The 21,759-nt window shown below is 36.3% G+C and overlaps 1 protein-coding gene and 1 non-coding gene across 5 annotated transcripts in view; one reads left to right on the top strand and one right to left on the bottom strand.

Moving 5' to 3' along the window:
• The first annotated feature begins 5 nt into the window (after window positions 1-5).
• The window catches only part of USP53 (ubiquitin specific peptidase 53), a 76,557-nt gene continuing 54,803 nt past the window's right edge, over window positions 6-21,759 (top strand). For 3 of the 4 annotated variants that reach the window (XM_081812931.1, XM_081812928.1, XM_081812930.1), the window contains exons 1-2: window positions 6-168; window positions 13,045-13,711. In XM_081812931.1, coding sequence (XP_081669057.1) covers window positions 13,568-13,711 — 144 coding nt within the window. In that variant the 5' untranslated portion in view covers window positions 6-168; window positions 13,045-13,567. Of the gene's footprint in view, window positions 169-1,871; window positions 2,859-13,044; window positions 13,712-21,759 lie in introns of those variants that run through there. The other variant, XM_081812929.1, reaches the window with a different exon arrangement.
• LOC145720387 (U4 spliceosomal RNA) lies at window positions 11,603-11,744 on the bottom strand. The gene has a single exon (XR_014143294.1). It is a non-coding gene; the product is annotated as a U4 spliceosomal RNA (small nuclear RNA).

Raw genomic sequence — 21,759 nt, 5'->3', positions numbered from 1 at the left:
CCTCTGCTTCAGTTCCCGGTGAACCTCGGCTAAGGTGGCAGCTGTTAGTGTCAGACGGGTGTTGGCGTGAGGCGGAGCAGGGCCAGCGGGAGGTAGTCCTGTGAAAGTGGAAGGCCCGTATTTCTTTACCTGGACCGCACTCTCCCTCTCGTTAGGGCAGAGCTCAAGGTAAGTCTCCGAAACTAGTCCCTAGATAGAGATCCAACGACCTGCGACCCCCGCCCCGGGCCTGAGTGGGAGACCCTCGTTCCAGCGTCAGACCTTGCTTCTCCCCTAGCAGCCCTGCGACATCCTTCGCCCCCGTTCCCGGGCTCTTTGCCCGGGCTCAGGCATCCGAGGTCACGCAGCCTTCCCTCCTCCTTCCCGCCCGGTCCCGGCCCTGGAGGAGATGTATCTGGCCAGGCTGTAGGCGCGCGGGAGGAGGTGCTGTATTTACTGGGTCGTGGTTGTTCATTGCTGCTGTGTTTGAGGGCGGACACGAGGCAGAACCTGGAGTCCAGCTGGGTCGCTTAGTGCGTTCGGATTATGAATATTACGCTTACTTGGCCCCTGCCCCTCACTTGCGGAGCAGCCACTGCCTCGCCCGAGCAGCCCCTTTTTAAAGGGGTCCTGATGGTTATGTTGCGCTCCTTGGAGAAGAGAGATGACTGGATTCGTGAGAATCTTTGGGCTGGTGGTTTCTGGGTGGTAGTAGTAATTTATAGTTAATGTTTAGCTTCTAAACGGCGACTTACGGGGCGTTTATCAAACTACTTTTAAACATCGTTGGAGAACAGGAAGTACTTGTACAGGTGTACTAGGGAGGCTGTCTAAAGCCTGCAATCTGAGCGTGTTCTGAGGTTTTGTTATCCTGCTACAGGGTTTTCTGTATCAGAGCAAGGTCTGATTAATGCTTGCAAAATGTACTGCAAGGCTTTATTTGTTAGACAGCAGAGTATGCCAAAATGTTTCCTTATCTGGAAAAATATATGTATTTTTGCAAGGGATTTTCAAGGCTATTTGTGAGGGATGTTTAAACTTAGGAAGTTCTTTGTGATTAGGGTCTGATTCGCTTTTAATTCTGTTCTTTAAAGAAAAGCATTGCTAATTCTGTGTTTAAAAGGAGTAGCAAGTGCTAACAAAATTCTAATTGAATGTGCTTTTGGCCAAATTGATACTTTCTTGTTAGTTTAATTTTCTATTTTCAGTTTCCTGATGATGGCCTAGGCAAAGCTTCTTCATCCTGTGAAAGAGAAATTAAAAACAAACAAACAAACTTATTTTGCAAAAGTGATTTAGGATTTATCTACCATTGTGGTAAGAATTCCAAATAGACACACTCACTGTAGGTAAGAGTTAATTATAGGCTGGAAAAAACACAGTTTTTGTTTTACATTTTAGAGGCTCTTAAAATGAGCTTTTTGGACAGTTTGCCTAGGTTCATGATTAGTGGTGATAAACCATGAAAGTGATTTATTTAAATTTGTTCATAAATTAAACTCATTGGTAGTTATGTGTATTTTTTCCTATAGTGTAAAAATAAGTGACCAAGAACAGGTCTTTTTTTCTCTATTAATTTAAAAACTTTTTATAAATGCATAGTGTTCATGGAACACTAATAGTCACTCCATTAATATTATTTTCTCTAGAAGATACAAAAAGTAGTTTTTTAAAAGATAGGTATTTTAATGTGAGAGGGATACCCTTTTCCACCTAGTTTGTTCTTTTCCTTAAAAAAGAAAATCTCTTTTCAAAAACTCTTATAATTTTAGTATGCACTGTGATTCAAGAACTTTATTATTTAGTGTCAAATGTTTCTTTTAGTCTCAAATATAATTTTGGAATTATGGTTTAGAAGCCAATTTTAACAAACAGTTAAAAAATGAAAATTTTTATTTATTTTAAGGTGATGTACACATTAAAAAGTCAAAAATCAGGGTTATTTTTCCTGTTGAAACTGTTTGGAATTCACTCACCTACCATGCTAGGGAGGATGTTGCTTTACCCTACAATTTTCCAAAAGTATGTTTGAAATCTATAAAGTGGTAGATTAGGCTATCCTACAAAGACATTTACTTATTACAATACTTAGCAGATCTTGTAATTTGACAGCTTTAACTATAAGGTGTTTCTTAATTATAGACCCCAAAGACAACCTACAACAAGGTTGTTTATGTAGTGCGTCTGAAAGTATTTTGAATACAGAGTGTGCTAGGTATGCTAGGGCCCCCCAAACTGTCAATCCTACTGGTTCTCATGAGCTCTTGGATTAAGGAAAGACGTGTACTGATTTATGTCATCTTTGGAAAACTAGCTAGAAATTCCTGATGATACAAATGTAGCATTAGTATATTATTATTAATTTTGTACAGATGTAATGATTTTAGAAAATTTTGCAATACAAAAGATGCACATAGTAGGAACAATAAATGGATGCAACCTGTTCTACCACAGATAAAATCTTCAAAGGTTATTTAAGCTTTAAATAACTTTATATAATATCCTAATCTTGGCAAGTTATTATGAGTTTCTTTTAATAGGAACATTATATTTTTATATCTATGTATCTATCTATAGACTATTTAGGTAAGAAGTATCTAGTCTTTGCTCTTCCAAGTTAACACATATCCTCTACCAGGAGTTCTTAAAGTAGGGTCCATGATTAGAACTGTGGTCTGTGGTTAGAACTGAATTTTAATATAATTGGTTTTCTTTGTGATATGATTTTTTTCTTTCTTTCAATCCTATGAATTTTATTTTATGCATTTACAAACATCATTCTAAGGAGCCCATAGGCTTCATTAGGCCACCAAAAGTGTCTCTGACATTCACAAAAGTGCCACAAACCATTTCATCTGGTTGAAGAATTTTTGTTTTAGGTAAGTCACTTCAGAAAAGTTGCTGCATATGTTCATATTTGTAATTCATCAGAAAATAAAATATAATGCAACGTAAACTGTATTTCAGTATCTTAGCTGTCATTTCAGTCATCTGAGTTGTGGCATTTTTGAATCTGTTTGGTATTTTTGAATACATTTTGTAAATGTAACTTCTATTTACTTCTATTTTGTAAATATTGACCTGCAAAAAGCAGTTTGAAGAAATACTGGTCCTTTGGAATTTGGAAACTTTTTTACTTTTTGTGATTTTCTGATTTAGCAAATTTACTTAATGAACATTTATTGACCTATTGTTATGCTAGACACCAGAGATTCAAAAATTAATAAGACAACATTAAAGTAGTCAAAAATTTGAGTTCTTCCTTTTCAGAGCCTTATCTCTGGCTGTTCCCAATCCTCCCCTGACTGAACTGAGTTTCCAAAGATAAAATAAGTCTTTTTTTCTTATACCCTTGCCTTTGCAAGATGCTGCTTCTCCTCTTCCCATTCTCCTTTCAACTTCCCAAAATACCACACCGATGAAGTATTTTCTAATCCATCAAAAGACAGTAGATTATCACTTCATTTTTCTGTTACCACTGTATTTTGATCTATATCGTATAGAGATCTATACTGTGTTGCTGTAGAGGGAAGACAGAATAAGGGAATCTGGAGATGATGTTATGTGTACTCTCATCTTAAGTGTAAAGAGAGAACCATATGGACAGCACAAAGAATGGTAGGCAGGCAGAGGCGCTTTCTAGGGGACCCAGAGACAGGATGAGAGCAATGTCCACGTACGGTTTGGGTGCTCTAGTAATTTTCTGTGGCTGGGTGGATCATGTTATTTATGAATCAAAATTGTCGTTGAGGAGGTTTGTAGTTATTTTTCTGAAAAATGACACATAGGTTGAATTTTTTAAATTAAATCTCTGTTGTTTATTATTTCAGAGCTGCTTACCATTGATTTCTAATGTTTTACCTCAGTTTCTCCTTCTCTAGTCCAAAAGTTTGTAGGCAAATGCTTAAAATAATACTGTGATGAATCCACTTGTAAAGTGAAGCATTCCCAAACATTTTCTTGTAAATTAGAATTTTTCATGTTAAATTTTCTTAAAGTAGGATATCTCTGTAAATGAAATCGCTTATTTTTTACTAAGAATGACTTATTAACATATTACAATTTAGAAATTGATACTTTATTGTACAGTATGTCTGATCTAACTGAGGTTATAATCAAGATTGATAAAATCAGTTTAAGGAAATGGAGAAAGATAGCAAAATGAGATATAAAATATACAGCTTTTACTTTCTATTCAAATGTTTATATTATTAAAAATAATTTTACTTCAAAGATAGTGTTGTTGGGGCGCCTGCGTGGCTCAGTCGGTTAAACGTCTGCCTTTGGCTCAGGTCATGATCTCAGAGTCCTGGGATCAAGTCCCACATCGGGCTCTCTGCTCTGCGGAGAGCCTGTTTCTCCCTTTCCCCCTGCTCTTCTCTCTCTCTCTCTCTGTCAAATAAATAAATCTTAAAAAAAAAAAGTGTTGTTGCTATCATTATAATTAGCTTACATTTACTGAATGCCTGCTATATTTTGGGCATATATTAGGTATTTTATACATGGTTTATGATACTTATAACTATGACCTTTTTATGTAATTATGATTATAGATTATGTAACATACAATTTTAATGATTGAATAGTTGAGTAATGTTCTGCGCTACTGAAAACTTTATAAGAGGTGGAAGAAATAATTGTGGGGCACATGAGGTCAGTATCAGACTTAGATTCCGTCCTTGTCAAGAACCTATCAGGGCATTCTTTGTCCACCAGGTGTTTTATGCTTTGGCATCTTTGAAACTTCTTAGCCTGCATAATACACTCTTGCCCCTCTCATGGTGACCTTCCCTGTTTTTAGGCAAGCAGGCTGTTTGAAACCTAAAAGATTTTTCCTTCTATAATGTATACTGTATAGGCCTGAAATAATCCTACCTCCTTGACCTAGCTGCCAGATGGTAGGAAATTGTCCTGAACTCTGATTGTCTAGGTCATCTTTGTTAGGAACACTGATTTGTTCATTAAGGTTTCATTTTATTTCCTGAGCTTCCTACAATATTTAATGAGTACTTACTATGTATTTGGTACTGGTTTACATGCCTGGGATTCACTTTACATTCTAAGATGATTGGGAGGAGAAACAGTAATAATCCTAATAAGTCAATTATATTGCATATAAGATGGTGATGAATGCCAAGGAGAAAAGAAAAGGTAGAGCATGGTAAGGGGGATTGGGAGTGTGGAGTGGAGGTTGTGATGGGTTGCAATTTTTTTTTTTTAAAGATTTTATTTATTTGACAGAGAGAACGAGAGAGGGAACACAAGCAGGAGGAGTGGGAGAGGGAGAAGCAGGCTTCCTGCGGAGCAGGGAGCCCGATGCAGGGCTCTATCCCAGCACGTTGGGATCATGACCTGAGCCGAAGGCAGATGCTTAATGACTGAGCCACCCAAGTGCCCCGGGTTGCAATTTTAAATCCATATAGGCCTCATTTAGAAGGTGATTTTTGAGGAAAGCAATCATGAAGGGTGCCAGGGAGAAGCCATGTGTGCATCAAGGGGAAGTGTATTGCGGTCAGAAGAATAGCCAGAGTAAGGGCTTTAAAGCAGGTGTTTGCAGGGTGTATTCGGAAATCAGAGGGAGGCTGATACAATGGCAATAGAGAAAGTGAAGGGAAAGTAGTCAGAGATGAAGGTGAGGGGTGGGAAGGTGTGACATAATAAGAAATTTGGTCTCTGGCCCCATTTCCTGACATACAGCTCCTAAAACCCTTGAAGCATCTCTGGAAGTGATTTTTTTTTCATGCATGCTAATGAGATGACTGCTGGTTGGGGGCTCCTGGATAACCTTAGATTGGGGACTGGTTGCCAGGGGAACCAACTCTGTGATTAGAGGAATTGAACTTTCAGCTTGCCTACCTTCCTCCACCTCCAGGGAGAGGAGTGTGGTGGAGGTTGAGCTAATCACTAATGGCCAGTGATTTAATCAGTTGTGCCTATGTAATGAAGCCTCCATAAAAAATCCTAACTGGGGGCGCCTGGGTGGCTCAGTCGGTTGAGCATCTGCCTTTGGCCCAAGTCATGATCCCAGGGTCCTGGGATCTAGCGCCATGTCTGACTGTCTGCACAGCGGGGAGCCTGCTTCTCCCTCTCCCTCTCCCTCTCCCTCTGCCTGCAGCTCCTGCTGCTTGTGTGCGCTCTCTCTCTCTCCCTGTCAAATAAATAAATACAGTCTTTAAAAAAAAAATCCTAACTGAAGGGGTTTGGAGAGCTTTTGGGTTGGTGAACACGTGGAGGTGCTGAGAGGCTGGTATGTCTGGAGAGGGCATGGACACTCCATGCCCCTTCCCACATACCTTGCCCTATGCATCTCTTCCACATGGCTGTTTCTGAGTATCTTTTTATAATAAACCCAAAGTCTAGTCAGTAAGCTGAGTTCTGAGAGCTGTGCTAGCAAATTAATCAAATTAATCATCCGTGGAAAAGGTTGTGGGAACCCCCAAATTATAGGCGATTGACCAGAAGTACAAGTGACAACCTGGGTCACGTGATCAGTGTCTGAAGTGGGACAGTCTTGTGGGACTGAGCCCTTGACTTGAGATCTGACACTAACTTCAGGTAGATAGTGTCAAAATTGAGTTCAATTGTAGGACACCCTGTTGGTGTCCACTGAGAATTGAAGAATGGCTTGTGGAAAAACACATCTGGTCTCAAGTGCTGTGAGAGTATAGAAGAATTCTGATTGCAAATCAATAAATGTCATATACCACATGAAGAGAAGGAAAGATTAGATGCAGAAGAAGCATTTGACAAAATTCAATATCCTTTCAATGTAAAAATTCTCAGCAAAGTGGGTATAGAGGGAATGTGTCTCAATATAATAAAAGTCATATATGACAAGCCCACAGCTAACATCATCTCAGCTGTGAAAAGTCAAAAGCTTTTCCTCTAGTATCAGAAACAAAATGGGTGCCAACTCTGACCACACCTATTAGATATAGCACTGGAAGTCCTAGACAGTGCAATTAGTCAAGAAAAATAAATGGTATCCAAATAGGAAATGAAGAAGTAAAATTATCACTATTTGCAGATGACATTATATTATATGTGGAAAACCCAAAGACTCCACCAAAACCTCTTAGAACTAATACTCGAGGGGCGCCTGGGTGGCTCAGTCATTAAGTGTCTGCCTTCAGCTCAGATCATGATCCAAGCAAGGGCCCTGGGATCGAGCCCCTCATCAGGCTCTCTGCTCTGCAGGAAGCCTGCTTCTCCCTCTCCCACTCCCCCTGCTTGTGTTCCCTCTCTCGCTGTGTCTCTCTGTCAAATAAATAAATAAAATCTTTAAAAAAAAAAAAAAAAAGAACTAATACTCGATTTCAGTAAAGTTGCAGGATACAAAATCAACATATGGAGATCAGTTGCATTTTTATTCAATTTTATCTGACCCTAAAATTGCTACATCAAATTTCTTTTGGTTTATACTTTTCTGGTGTATCATTTTAATTTTATATTTGTGTGTATATACACATATATAACTTATATAATGCATAAATGTAACTAATATACATACTGTAGTTTTTTTTAGTACAGGCTTTTTTTTTTTTTCACTTTTATTTTCAAGCTTGGTTGTCCATCCCCATTTTAACAAGACATATACACACTTCTCTTTGTTCAGATGTTCATATAAAGCATATGTATTTTTTCACATTATTTTACCAAAATAGGATTATATTACTTTTTTTTTTTTTTTAAGATTTTATTTATTTATTTGACAGAGAGAGACACAGTGAGAGAGGGAACACAAGCAGGAGTGGGAGAGGGAGAAGCCCGTTTCCCACGGAGCAGGGAGGCCGATGCGGGGCTCAATTCCAGGACCCTGGGATCATGACCTGAGCCGAAGGCTGACGCTTAACGACTGAGCCACCCAGGTGCCCCAGGATTATATTACATTTCTGCATTTTGCCTTTGTCATTCAAAAACACCCTGTTATATAATTATGTCCCTATTTATGGACATTCATTTTGTTTCTTTCCTTATTTATTGCACCTATCAACTATATCTCAATAAGGTAGTACTTTTGGGGGGAGGCATAGATTCTCAGTATTGGGGTTTTTAGATTGAAGTGTGTCTTTAATTTTAACAGTTGTTGCCAGGTTGATATAATATTGCTACAAGGGTATTATAGTATAATTACATTTTTTTATTGGTCAACAATAAGGGAAAGTACCTCTTTCCCTTTAGCTCCACCAACAGTGTTTCTTTTAAGTTTTTGCCAGCTGATGGAAAGAAACAAACTACCTCTTTATTACTTTCATAATGCTTCTGTGTTGAGGTCTCCAAGATTCCTGACATTCCTAGGTTTGGTGATTTTGTAGAATTTTGAACACTCAGCATATAGTTGTACTTATTGGTATGCTTTTTAAATTATAGCAAAAGGAAATAAAGCAAAATCAGCAAATAAAAAAGGATCATGGGGTGAATTCTGGTGGAAATCAGACACAAGTTTCTCCTAGTTTTCTTCCAGTGGAGTCACATGAAACACACAAATTCCTCCAGCAACCAATTGTGGCATATGTAAAATGCAGTCTACCAGAAAGCTGTTTAGAGACTCAGTCCGTAGAATTTTTTATTGGGAAGGGGGGTCACATGGTTATCCTCTACCTCAAATGTTACCAGAATTCCAGACTTCCAGAAGGAAAGCAGGTGTTTAGGATAAACCACATTGTTTGCACAGTTTAGATACAGTGACCAACTTTCACTAGTTACTGTGGTGGAATCCTCCCAAAAATTTAAATTCTAAAAGCCTAAAACCTTGCAAGCAGGCTTTCTAAGGATAGCAATCTCTGGTCTGCTATGTTGTCCTTTCTTTTTTCTTGTCATACAATTCACTCATTGAAAGAGTACAATTCAGTGGTTTTTAGTGTATTTACAGGAAGGTAAACCTATCACCACAATTTTAGAACATTTTCATCACCTCAAAAAGAATCCTTGTACCCTTTAGTTCTCACTCTTCCCTTCTCATCTCTACAGCGCCACTTCTCCGGTCCAAGCAACCACTAATCTCCTGGCCATCTCTGTAGATTTCTCTGTTCTGGACATTTTGTATGAATGGAATCAATCGTAACATGTGGTCCTTCCTGACTGTTTTCACTTAGAATGTTTTCAATGTTCATCCATATTGTAGCATGTAAAAGTACTTCATTTCTTTTTATGGCTGAATAATATTCCATTTTACGAATATGTATACACACATACCGTATGTTGTTTATCCATTCATTAGTTGATAAACATTTGGCTTGTCTCCACCTTTCAGCTGTTACAAACATTGCTGTGTTAGCTCTTTTCTCCATAACCTCCCAAGTATTTATTGAAAGAATTAATATAGAATCACATTTGCGTTCCTGGAATAAATCCTCCTTGATTATTATTCTTTTAAAAAGTGTACATTATTCTTTTGACACATTGATAGATTATGTTTGCTAGTGCTTTATTTACAAGTTTTGTATCCAAGTCACATTAGTCTGAGGTTTATCATGTTTTGATAATAAGGTTATGTTAGCTTCATGAAATGATTTGGGATACTTTGCATATTATTTTCCCTCTGGTCTGCAGTACTATGTTAGAATTAACAGTTCTTTAATGTTTAGGTAAAATTGAACTTTGAATCCATCTGATCCAGATGGCTTTTTCAGTGGGAGAACTTTTGTTTCCATATTATTCTAGATTTTAAAAATGTTTTCTACTTTTTCTTGGGTTAATTTTGTTAATTTGTATTTTGCTGGGAAATTACCTATTCCTTTAGATTTTAAAAGTTATTGCCCTAAGACTTAAGTCATACTCTTACAGTCTTTTGGTTGCTTATGTATGTGTGGTCATTTCTTATTTATCAATCTCTTTGGTGTTTACATACCTCTTTTCCTTTCTTTAATCAGGCTTGTGAAGATTTTATGTTATATTAGTTTTTACAAAAGTTTACTTTTGGATTTATTTTTTTCTATTGTTTGCCTATGAATGGGCTTGAAAATCTCTTTTTCTCTCTCTCTTTTCAGCTTAAGCCTTCGTAATTTTCATCCTACTTTCTTCCCCACATCGTGTTTGGATTTTTTGAGTTATCATTTTCTATATCTCTCTGAGATTTTTGGTCTTTAATCCTGGAAAAATCTTAGTCATTTCTAAAAGTATTTACTCAATTTACTTTATCCTCTTTCTGGGAACCTTTTAGATAGTATTGATTTCATCCATGCCTCTTAGTTTTTTCAAAATGTTTATATTTTCCACTTCTTTATTCCTTTTTTAGTGCTTTGTAGGAAAATTTCCTGATCTGAACTTACTGCTCATTGATACAGTTTTTGCTTCTATTCATTTTGCTAGTTAACTCATTCTTTTTTTTTAAGATTTTATTTTATTTATTTGACAGAGAGAGAACACGAGAGGGAACACAAGCAGGGGGAGTAGGAGAGGGAGAAGCAGGCTTCCCGCCAAGCAGGGAGCCCAATGCGGGGCTCCATCCCAGGGCCTTGGGATCATGACCTGAGCCGAAGGAAGATGGTCAACGATTGAGCCACCCAGGCGCCCCTAGTTACCTCATTCTTTTACAACATTTTAGTAGTTTTTTAAAAAATTGCCATATTCAATTGGTGGATATTTATTTAGTTTATTTTAAATTTGTGTTCCCTTTGGTCTGTTCACTCTGTTTTCTCTGTTATAGAATGTTCAGCTTGTTGCCTTTGTTTCATAGTGCTGGTCCCCCTCAAGTGTCTGTTTCTCTTTTTCTTGGAGTACCAAGTTACAAACTAATGATATTTACATGAAAAGGGTGAAAGCACTTGCTCTCATTTGTGTTTCTTCAGATGATTTCAGTGAGTAGAGGTGGGATGTGAGTAGAGGGGCTTGATTTGGAGTGATGCAGCTTGAGCGTTGGTTCCAAAAAGAACTTTCTGTTTCTGTGCCTAGCAGCATGATCTTCCCCAGATCCTACTGTCCTCTGTTCTATTTGAGAAGTAGGGGTGAGGGCAGAACTCCCAGGGTCCTTGCACGTACTTGTTACCATTCCCAAACTGCCTGTGATCTAGTGCTTTTCTGCTGTTATAATCTCCCTTACCCTCCAGATGGCAGTAGGGTGGTAGCTGAACTTCCCGTTTTGTTGCGTTGTGTGAGGTGGGAATTCTCTGCCCAGAGAAATGTGAGGAATGGAAAAGGTCTTAACTAGAAAGATCTTTTCTAGTATGTAACACTTGGCCCTCTCTTTATCTTAGCTACTGTTTCCCTCCCACTTTAGAAGCCAGTTACTTTTGGTATCCTTAAGGTTTCCTTCCTGTAATCTCCAGACTTGGGCTGGAGGTAGGGAACCAGAGAAGCATATACAAGAATGGAAGCCACAGTATTTTTAAGTTATCTGTTCATGTCTTTGCCTCTCACCAAACTAAGCTCAGTAAAGGTAGGGATTATTTCATATACCTTAGGACAGTTCATGGTGCAAACATGGTGCCTAGTAAATGATGAAAGAACATCATTTCAAAAGGATTCGTTCATTAAAAATACAAATTTACTACCAACATAGAGCTCCCTTAATGTGGTAAAATTACACATTTATTAAAAACTTAATTTGTATGAAAGGTTTGGGAATCATTTAGATCACTTTAGAGAAGGTTGCAACCCACGGAGTTAAAATAAAAAGAAAACAACTAACATAGTATAGTGTTTTAGAATTCCTGAAACATTTAACCTATGTTAATCAGGGCTATTATTGCTGTCCCCATTTTAATTAGCAATAATCGCGCCTCGGATAAACCTCATTGGCTACGATACTGCCACTGCGCAAAGCTTGCTGTCCCCATTTTATAGATGAAGACACTATAAATCAGAGAGGACAAGGATTTATCTAAGGCTAAACAGCCAATAAGTGATCAGCTAATATGTGGGGCTGGAAACAAGCCCTGACTTTAATTCTTTAAATAAGATGCTTCTTTATTCCTCGGTGCTTTCCTGTTTTCGTGGGTATTTGACCAATGGTATTGAACTGATCCATGCCATTCTGTCTTATCTTTCCATGCTGTGAAAATGAAGCTCATGACTTTAACAGAGTTTAAAGGTGAAGTCCTTACAGAGGGCTTTTAGTACCCCCACATGATCTGTTTCCCATTCCTCCTTTTCATCTTTTCCTCTTTGTTTATATTTCTCATGCCACATTGAGCTGCTTACTATTTTTTCCAACATGTCAAGCATGCTATTCATTCTGCTAGAAACGCCTTCTCTCAGGTGACATTTTCACCTACTTCAAATATTTGTGCAAAGATAACCTGCTCAATTAGACTTTCCATGACTATGCTATTTAAAAGTGCAAGTTCCCTCACATTATATGCATTTCCCATCCTCTTTCCTTGCATTGTTTTTCTGTTAGCACTCAGCACGTAACTCTTCTAGTACAGTTACAATTTGTTATTTATTAATGTATGCCTTTCCTCATTATTAAATTAGTCCACTGCCTGGCACAGTACTTGGCTCAGTAAATGTTTGTTGAGTGAATGAACATAGGAAGGAAATTTAATTAGTTAAACAAGACTTTGTTAGTAATACTTGTTTTTAATGAAGTTTAAAGTCTTTTTACTCAGGAGCATGCATTAGTGAATAGTGTAGAAAACACCAAGTTCACTAAGATTTGTTTATCAATTTAAGGCTTCTTCTGAGTTTTAATGTATACCAATTTATGTAAAATCTACAGAGTTTCTTGGAAAAATAATATTCTGTTCAAGACATGTAACAACATAGAGTATCTGTACGTGTATTTGTTTTAATAAACAAAGCAATTTAGTGTTGACAACAAAGTTAGTACTTTTGAAAATACTACCTGAGATCTAATTTAATTAGTGTTCTCTAGACTATTTTCCTTTTGAAATCAATGACCACTGAAATCTTCAAACAGGTAGTGATTGATGTCACACTGATATTTTTAAAAAATTTTAATGAAGAATAATGTCTTCTTTTTTGTATTTTAGAACACAGTTATAATCCTTTTATGATTATATATTCAGTATTTGTGTTCAAATAGTAAAGTAGGAATTTTCTTGTTTAGCCATTCTTGATTAGCTTTTGCTTTTATTTAAACATTTATTTTCTTTCTTGTAGATTTGCTTTGAGGTCACATTGATGAGAAATATGGAACTACCTTTGACAACTTCACCCGTGAAAGAGAGAGTCTTCTTTCTTACTAAAAAAACATAAGGAAAACAAATGACCAAAGGAATCATGCCAGATGGGAACTCAACATCTTTTTGTATCATCTGTTTTTTAAACCATCAAGACCAATGGCTTGTGCTTTAAAGAAAATTATTTGTTCATCAACATTGTTTTTAGCAGTTTAAAAAAAATATTTTTTGCTTTAACTGTACAACTCTCTTATAAAATTTAATGCATATCAAAATCTTTAAGATTTCTTTTTTAGAACTTCAGTGTTTATGTACCCTACTTTTGCTTGACAAAGTCGTCAAAAATTTACAGCATCAGGAAAGATATGGACTTGGAAACTTACGTTACTGTAATTGACTACAGTGAATTTAAGTGGACAGTTCAAGACATCATCCCATTTATCATCAGAAATATCACATAAATATATAATTCTTAGCTTTAATGTACACAAATTTTCTTGAAAATGGCATGGGTAAAATTCTTACGGAAACCTGGCGGCAATCTTGGAAAAGTTTATCAACCTGGGAGTATGCTATCCCTAGCCCCTACCAAAGGCTTGTTAAATGAACCAGGACAAAACAGCTGCTTTCTTAATAGTGCTGTACAGGTGAGGCCATAATTTCTTATTAAATTTATAAAAGTGCTTGTCAGGAAATCCTTTGTTTAATGTTTCTTCTAGTGTAAGAATAAAGTTATTATTGCCTAGAATGACTTTTTAATATCACTTTTAATGGTATCAAAAATATTTTGGCTTGGAATTTTGTTTTTTTATTATAAACAGAAATAGATATTATTTATTTAAGATAATTGGGAATGGTTTTAGCAATAGAATAATGTATTACTATGATATAAAATATTTTGACTTAAAATGTTTACTTAGTAAATTAAAATTATGTTTCTAAAATACATAAAATAATTTCTTTGAACCAGCTAACCTACCTCCCTTTACCCCCCCCTTTTTTTTAAAGGAATCCAGTAGAATCCCCATAGATAGCTTGGGTTGAAATGAGAATGCAGTTTTAATTCTCAGGACTGAAACTCCTTCCAGCCTCCACTGTGGCCTTAAATCGCTTCTCTGGAATCATATTTGGACACCACTGTTTTAGTGGAATTGAAGATTAATCCATTTTGCTCCAGTCCTTGTTGAAATTCTTTTAATTAACAAGCATGTGCTAACCTGCTTTTCTTCTTTAGATAAATATCCTTTCTTATGTAAGATGTAGTTTTTATTCAGTAGTTCCAGATTTTGCAGGATCCTATGTCCTTCTGACCATTGACTGTGTAGTACTAAAGATGAGGAAGATTTAGAATATTGGAATGTTATTCTATTGACTATAGAATATACCTTAAAAGAATTTATTTAAAATAAATCACTTCTTACATATTTTCCATTGCTTTTTTTCCCCTCCTGAAGACAGAGTAGAAAGAGAAATACTGGTTAATTAACTCATGATAAATGAACATCTCTAGAATGTGTCACGTGCTCAGACATATGACTCAGACTTGTTTTCTCAATTGTCCTCTGCCTGAGACAGATGTCAAACTTGAAAGTTCTGTAATTCACCCAGGGAAAGAAATCTAATTGGCATTCTAATATACATTGCGACCCTTAAGTGGCAGTCACTGTTCTGCCATGGCCAAAAGATCCTACTGGCATTAAGTGCTATGAGAAGTGCAAGAAAACATTTATTGAACAGCACTGGATTTAGGGAAATACTGTATACCAAAAGACTTGGAATTAAATGCTTTTGTTTAAATCAGGCTGTGAGAAAGGGCTTCTGTCACTTTAAATCTTTTTCTGTTGACCCTTTTCCAGTTCTTTTTTTATGTTTATATATTTCCCTCTATTTCTGTCCTTTTCCTTGACTCCCAAAATCTGTGTGTAGTTAGTGAGACGAAAAGCATGTTATAACAAAATTCTGAGTAAGGACACTTATATGGTAAAGAAAATGGAGAAGTATTCCAATGATGATCTGTATCTATATCTATCTATATGTTTTAATGAACATTCCATTGATCTTTACCATGAAGGTTATTTATTAACATTTCTGCTGCTCATCACTCCTTTATGGTAGAGTCAGCATTCCATCTGGTATCACTTATTCTTCTTGAAGGACCTCTTTTAACATTTCTTGTAGGTCAGGTCTGTTGTTGGTGAGTTCTTTCAACTTTTGTGTTTCTGGAAAAAATTCTGTTTTACTTTTGTTTTTGAAAGATATTTTTACTCATTAAAGAAGTCTTAAGTTGGCAGTTTTTCCCTTTCAGTACTTTAAAGATTTTGGTCCTTTGACTTGTAGCTTGCATTATTTCTAGTGACAACTATTGTCATTCTTTGTCTTCTGTATGTAATGTGTCCTTTTCCTCTCTCCTTTTAAGATTCTCTTTTTTTACTACTTTAAAGCAGTTTGATATTGATGTGCCTTGACATAGTTTTCTTCATGTTTCTTGTGTTTATTGAGCATCTTAGATCTGTGGATTTATAATTTTAATCAAATTTGGAAAGTCTTTGACCATTATTTCTTCAAATTTTTCTGTCTCTTCCTTTGAAGGACTGCAATTATATATAGTTGGTTGTCTGAGGTTGTCCTGCTGCTCTGAGGTTGTCCCGATGCTCTCTTAACTTTCATTCTCAGTCTTTTTTTCTTTCTCTCTGTTTCATTTTTTATGCTTTCTATTACCGTGTTTTCAAGTTCATTAATCTTTTCCTTTACAGTGTTTAATCTGTTATTAATCCGAGTATATTTTAATTTCAGACATTGTAATTTTAACCTCTGGAAGTTTGATCTGGGTCTTTTAAAAATCTCTTTCAAGTCTATACTTAACATGTTCAGTCTCTTCTATACATCTTGAACATATGAAATACAGTTATAATAATTTTTTTAATGTACTTGTCTACTAATTCTGTCATTCTACACATTCTGGGTTTCAACTGATTTTTTTTCCTCCTCATTTGGGAATATATTTTCTTGTTTATTTTAATGCCTGGTAATTTTTGATTGGGTGTCAGACCTTTTGAGTTTTATCTTACTGGGTGATAGATATTTTTATATTCTTAGAAATACTCTTGAACTTTGTTCTGGGATAGGGTTGCTTTATTTGGAAATAGTTTGATCATTTTACTTTTAAGCTTTGTTAGGCAGTCCCAAAGTTGTGTTTATTTCAGGATTAATTTGTCTACTCCTGGGTAAGACCCTTCCTTCTTTAGCCAATGCTCTGAGGATTATGAAGCATTCTACATTGGCTCTTAGGAGCAGGCACTAGGCAGGTATGAGCTCTGGGCACTAGTCTCTCTAATTTTGGGGGGTATTTCTTTCCTTAGCCTCGGGTAGTTTCCTCACAGTATTTGCCTGAATACTCAAGGGGGACCCTCTGTAGAGCTGTGGTATTCAATCTGTGTGCAGCTCTCTCCTCTGCAGCACTCTGCCTTGCCAACTCTAGCTACTTTAGAGTCCCTGAACTTCCACCTCTATCTTTTCAACTCAGGAGATCTTTTGGCCCAGATGTTAAGATGTCTGCCATCTAAACTAATTTGCAAAGCCAATCTTCACTAACAAAACAGGTATTCAGATATAAATTTTCTGTTAGAAAAAGCCTGACTTCATTTTTTAAAATGCAGACTGTAAATATTATACAGTTTGATGAATAGTTTTTAAAACTGCTGAGAAATAAATTGTGGAATATGTTCTGTAAGAAATTATTAAAAGTGGACATTATTAAAATGTACTGTTTTCAGTAGTGGTTGCGCTAATTTACATTCCCACCAACAGTGCCTGAGGGTTCCCCTTTCTCCATATCCTCACCAACACTTGTTATTTCTTTTCTTTTTTGACAATAGCCAATCTGATAGGTGTGAAGTGATATCTTATTGTGGTTTTGATTTGCATTTCCCCGTTGAACATAGTTTCAGGTGTCTGTTGGCTGTCTGTATGTCTTCTTTGGAAAAATGTCTATTCAAGTCCTCTGCCCATTTTTTAATCAGGTTGTTGTTGATGATGTGGTTGATATTAAGTTCTATAAGTTCTTTATATATTTTGGATAACAACCCCTTATTGTGTGTATGAGTTGCAAATACCTTCTCCCAGTAAGTAGGTTGCCTTTTTGTTTTGTTGATGGTTTCCTCTGCTGTCCAGAAGCTTTTAGTTTAATGTAATCCCATTTGTTCATTTTAGCTTTTTTGCCCTTAGCCGAAGAGACTGGTCAAAATATGTGTATGTATGTATATATATATATTACTAAGACTGATGTCAGAGAGCTTACTGTGTTTCTTTTCTTCTAGGAATTTTATGGTTTCAGGTTTTACATTCAAGTCTCTAATCCATTTTGAAGTTATTTTTATATGTCATGTAAATGTGGTTCAGTTTCATTCACATGTAGCTGTCCAGTTTTCCCAACACCATTTATTGAAGAGACTCCAGTATTTTCTCCATTGTATAATCTCAGCTTCCTTTGTTATACATTAATTGACCATATAAGCGTGGGTTTATTTCTGGGCTCTTTATTCTGTTCCATTGACTTATGTGTCTCTTTTCCTGCCAGTACCATACCATTTTGATTACTATAGGTTTGTAGTATAGTTTGAGATCAGGAGGCTTGATGCCTCCAGCTATGTTCTTCCTTCTCAAGATTACTTTAGCTATTTAGGGTCTTTTGTGATTCCATACAAATTTTGGGATCATTTTTTCTACTTCTGTGAAAGATGTCATTGCTATTTTGATGAGCATTGCATTGAATCTATAGATTGCTTTGGGTAGTATGGATATTTTAACAATATTAATTCTTCCAATCCATGAACATGGAATATCTTTCCATTTGTGTCAGTTTTGATTTCTTTCAACAACGTCTTATAGTTTTCAGAGTACAGTCAGACCTTGTTTTATTGTGTTTCACCTTATTACACTTTGCAGGTACTGCATTTTTTACCAATTAAAGGTTTGTGGCAACCCTACATCAAACATGTCAGTGGATACCATTTTTCCAATAGCAACTGTTCGCTTTGTGTGGCTTTGTTATATTTTTGTAATTCTTGCAGTATTTCAAACTCTTATTGTTACTATATTTGTTATGGTGATCTGTGATCACTGATCTTGATGTTACTGTTGTAATTGTTTCAGGGCACCACAAACTACCCCTGTATAAGATGGTAAACTTAATTGATAAATGCTGTGTGTTCTGACCAGCTGTTCCCTCATCTCTCTCTTTCTCCTTGGGCCTCCCTATTCCCTGAGACACAACAACATTGAAATTAGGCCAGTTAGTAACCCTATAGTGCCCTCTAAGTGTTCAAGTGAAAGAAAGAGTTCATGTCCTCTTACTTTATTTATATTTTTTAAAAGATTTTATTTATTTATTTATTATTTATTATTTATTATTTGAGAGAGAGCGAGCACAAGTCGGGGGGAGGGGCAGAGGGAGAGGAAGAAGGTGAGAATCTCAAGCGGACCCTGAGCTGAGCATGGAGCCTAACGTGGGGCTTGATCTCACACAACTCTGAGACCATGGACTGAGCCGAAATCGAGTCGGATGCCAACTAACTCAGCCAACCAGGCACCCCTATACTCTCACTGTAAAGCAAAAGCTAGAAATGATTAAGCTTAGTGAGGAAAGCATATCGAAAGTTGAGATAGGCTGAAAGTGAGGCCTCTTGTGCCAGTCAGTTAGCCAAATAGTGAATACAAAGAGAAAGTTCTTGAAGGAAATGAAAAGTGCTAGTCCAGTGAAAACACCAATGATAAGAAAGTGAAACAGCCTTCTTGCTGATATGGAAAAAGTTTTAGTGTTCTAGATAGAAGATCAAACCAGCCACAACATTCCCTTAAGTCAAAGCCTAATCCAGAGCAAGGCCCTCACTCTTTAATTCTATGAGGGCTGAGAAAGGTCAGGAAGCTGCAGAAGAGAGATTCAAAGCTAGCAGAGGTTGGTTCATGAGATTTAAGGAAAGAAGCCATCTCTGTAACAGAAAGTGCAAGGCGAAGCACGAAGTACTGATATAGAAGCTGCAGCATGCCATCCAGAAGATCTAAGATAATTCATGAAGGTGGCTACACTAAACAACAGATTTTCAATGTAGACAAAACAGCCTTCTATTGAAAGAAGATACCACCTGGGACTTTCATAGCTAGAGAGGAAGTCAATGCCTGGCTTCAAAGTTTCAAAGGACAGGCTGGCTCTCTTGTTATGGACTAATATAGGTGGTGAGTTTAAATTGAAGCCAGTACTTGTTTGCCATTTCGAAATTTCTAGGGCCCTTAAAAATTATGCTAAATCTACTCTGCCTGTGCTCTATAAATGTAACAACAAAGCCTGGATGACAGCACATTGTTTACAACATGGTTTACTGAATCATCCTGCTGATGAGACTTACTGTTCAGAAAAAAAGAATCCTCTCAAAATATTACTGCTTATTGACAATGTACCTGGTCACCCAAGAGCTCTGATGGAGATGGACAATGAGAGTAATGTTTTTATGCCTGCTAACACAATATCCATTCTGCAGCTCGTGGATCAAGGAGTAATTTTCACTTTCAAGTCTTGTTATTTAAGAAATTTCATAAAGCTATAGTTTTCATAAGGCCTAGCTTCCATAAGTAGTGATTCCTCTGATGGATCTGGACAAAGTAAATTGAAAACGTTCTTCAAGGCTGTGAATCTAGATGTTACTAGAAACATTCATGATTCATGGGAAGAGGTCAAAATACCAACATTGATAGGAGTTTGGAAGAAGTCAATTCCAACCTTCGTGGATGACTTTGAGGGGTTTAAGATTTCAGTAGAGGAAGTACCTGCAGATGTGGTGGAAAAAGTATGAGAACTAGAATTAGAAGTAGAGCCTGAAGATGTGACTGAATTGCTGCAATCTCATGATGAAACTTTAATGGGTAAGAACATCTTGTGGATGAGCCAAGAAAGTAGTTTCTTGAGATGGAATCTACCCTTGTGAAGATGCTGTATACATTGTTGAAATGACAACAAAGGATTTAGAATATTACATAAACTTAGTTGATAAAGCAGCTGCAGAGTTTGAGAGGATTGAGTCCAATTTTGAAAGTTCTGTGGGTAAAATTCTATCAAACAACATTGCATGCTATAGAAAAATAGTTGGTGAAAGGAAGAATTGATGTGGCAAACTTCATTATTGTCTTATTTTAAGAAATTATGACAGCCACCCCAGCTTTCCACAACCGTCACCCTGATCAGTCAGCAGCTATCAGTATCAAGGCAGGACCCTCTACCAGCAAAATGATTATAACTCTCTGAAAGCTCAGGTGATGGTTAATATTTTTAGCAATAAAATATTTTTAAGTTAAGGTATGTAGATTGTTTTCTAGTCATAATGCTATTGCACGGTTAATAGACAACAGTATAGTGTAAACATAACTTTATATGCACTGGAAAACTAAAAAGTTTATTTGACTGACTTATTGCAATATTAGCTTTATTGTGATGGCCGAAAATTGAACCTGCAATATCTTAGAGGTATGACTGTACAGGTCTTTCACCTCCTTTGTTAAATTTATTCCTAGGTATTTTATTCTTTTTGATGTAACTGTAAATGGGATTATTTTCTTAATTTCTCTTTCTGATAGCTCATTATTAGTATATAGAAACACAACTTATTTCTGTATGTTAATTTTGTATTCTATGACTTTACTGAATTCATTCTAATAGTTTTTTGGTGGAGTCTTTAGGGTTTTCTATATATAGTATGTTATCTGCAAATAATGACACTTCTTTTCAATTTGGATGCCTTTTATTTCTTTTTCTTGCCTAATTGCTGTGGCTAGGACTTCTTGAATAACAGTGATGAGAGTGAGTACTTTTGTCTTGTTTCTGATTTTAGAGGAGAAACTTTCAGCCTTTCACTGTTGAGTATGATAGTACCTAGGGGTTTGTCATATATGACCTTTATTATGTTGAGGTATGTTTCTTTTATACTCACTTTGTTGAGAGTTTTTATCATAAATGTTGATATTTTTGTCAAATGCTGTTTCTGTATAAAGATCATTATATGATTTTTGTTCTTTGTTTTGTTAATGTGGTGTAATATGTTGATTGATTTACAGATGTTGAACCACCCTTGCATCCGTGGAACAAATCTCACTTGATAATGGCATCTGATCCTCTTCATGTACTGTTGAATTTCATTTGCTAATATTTTGTTGAGGATTTTTGTATCTATGTTCATTGGGGATATTGGCCTGTTATAGTCTCTCTCTCTTCTTTTCTCTTCCTTCCTTCCTTCCTTCCTTTCTTTCTTTCTTTCTTTCCTTTGTCTGGTTTTGATATCAGGGTAATGTTGGCCCTGTAAAATGAGTTTGGAAGTATTTCTTCCTCTTTAATTTTTTGGAATAATTTGAGAAGGATAATTACCAACTCTTTATTATTTTTATTATTTTTTTTAATTAATTTTATTTTACTATGTTAGTCACCATACATTACATCATTAGTTTTTGATGTAGTGTTGCATGATTCATTGTTTGCATATAACACACAGTGTTCCATGCAACACGTGCCCTACTTAATACCCATCACTGGGCTAACCCATCCCCCACCCCCCTCCCCTCTAAAACCCTCAGTTTGTTTCTCAGAGTCTATAGTCTCTCATGGTTCATCTCCCCCTCCGATTTCTCCCCCTTCATATTTCCCTTTCTACTATCT

This window comes from Leptonychotes weddellii, chromosome 2 (genome assembly GCF_054177405.1).
Source record: "Leptonychotes weddellii isolate Sample4059 chromosome 2, ASM5417740v2, whole genome shotgun sequence".
Classification (NCBI taxonomy): domain Eukaryota; kingdom Metazoa; phylum Chordata; class Mammalia; order Carnivora; family Phocidae; genus Leptonychotes; species Leptonychotes weddellii.
The sequence above is the reverse complement of the archived record's forward strand: the minus strand, read 5'-3'. Positions and strand labels throughout refer to the sequence as shown.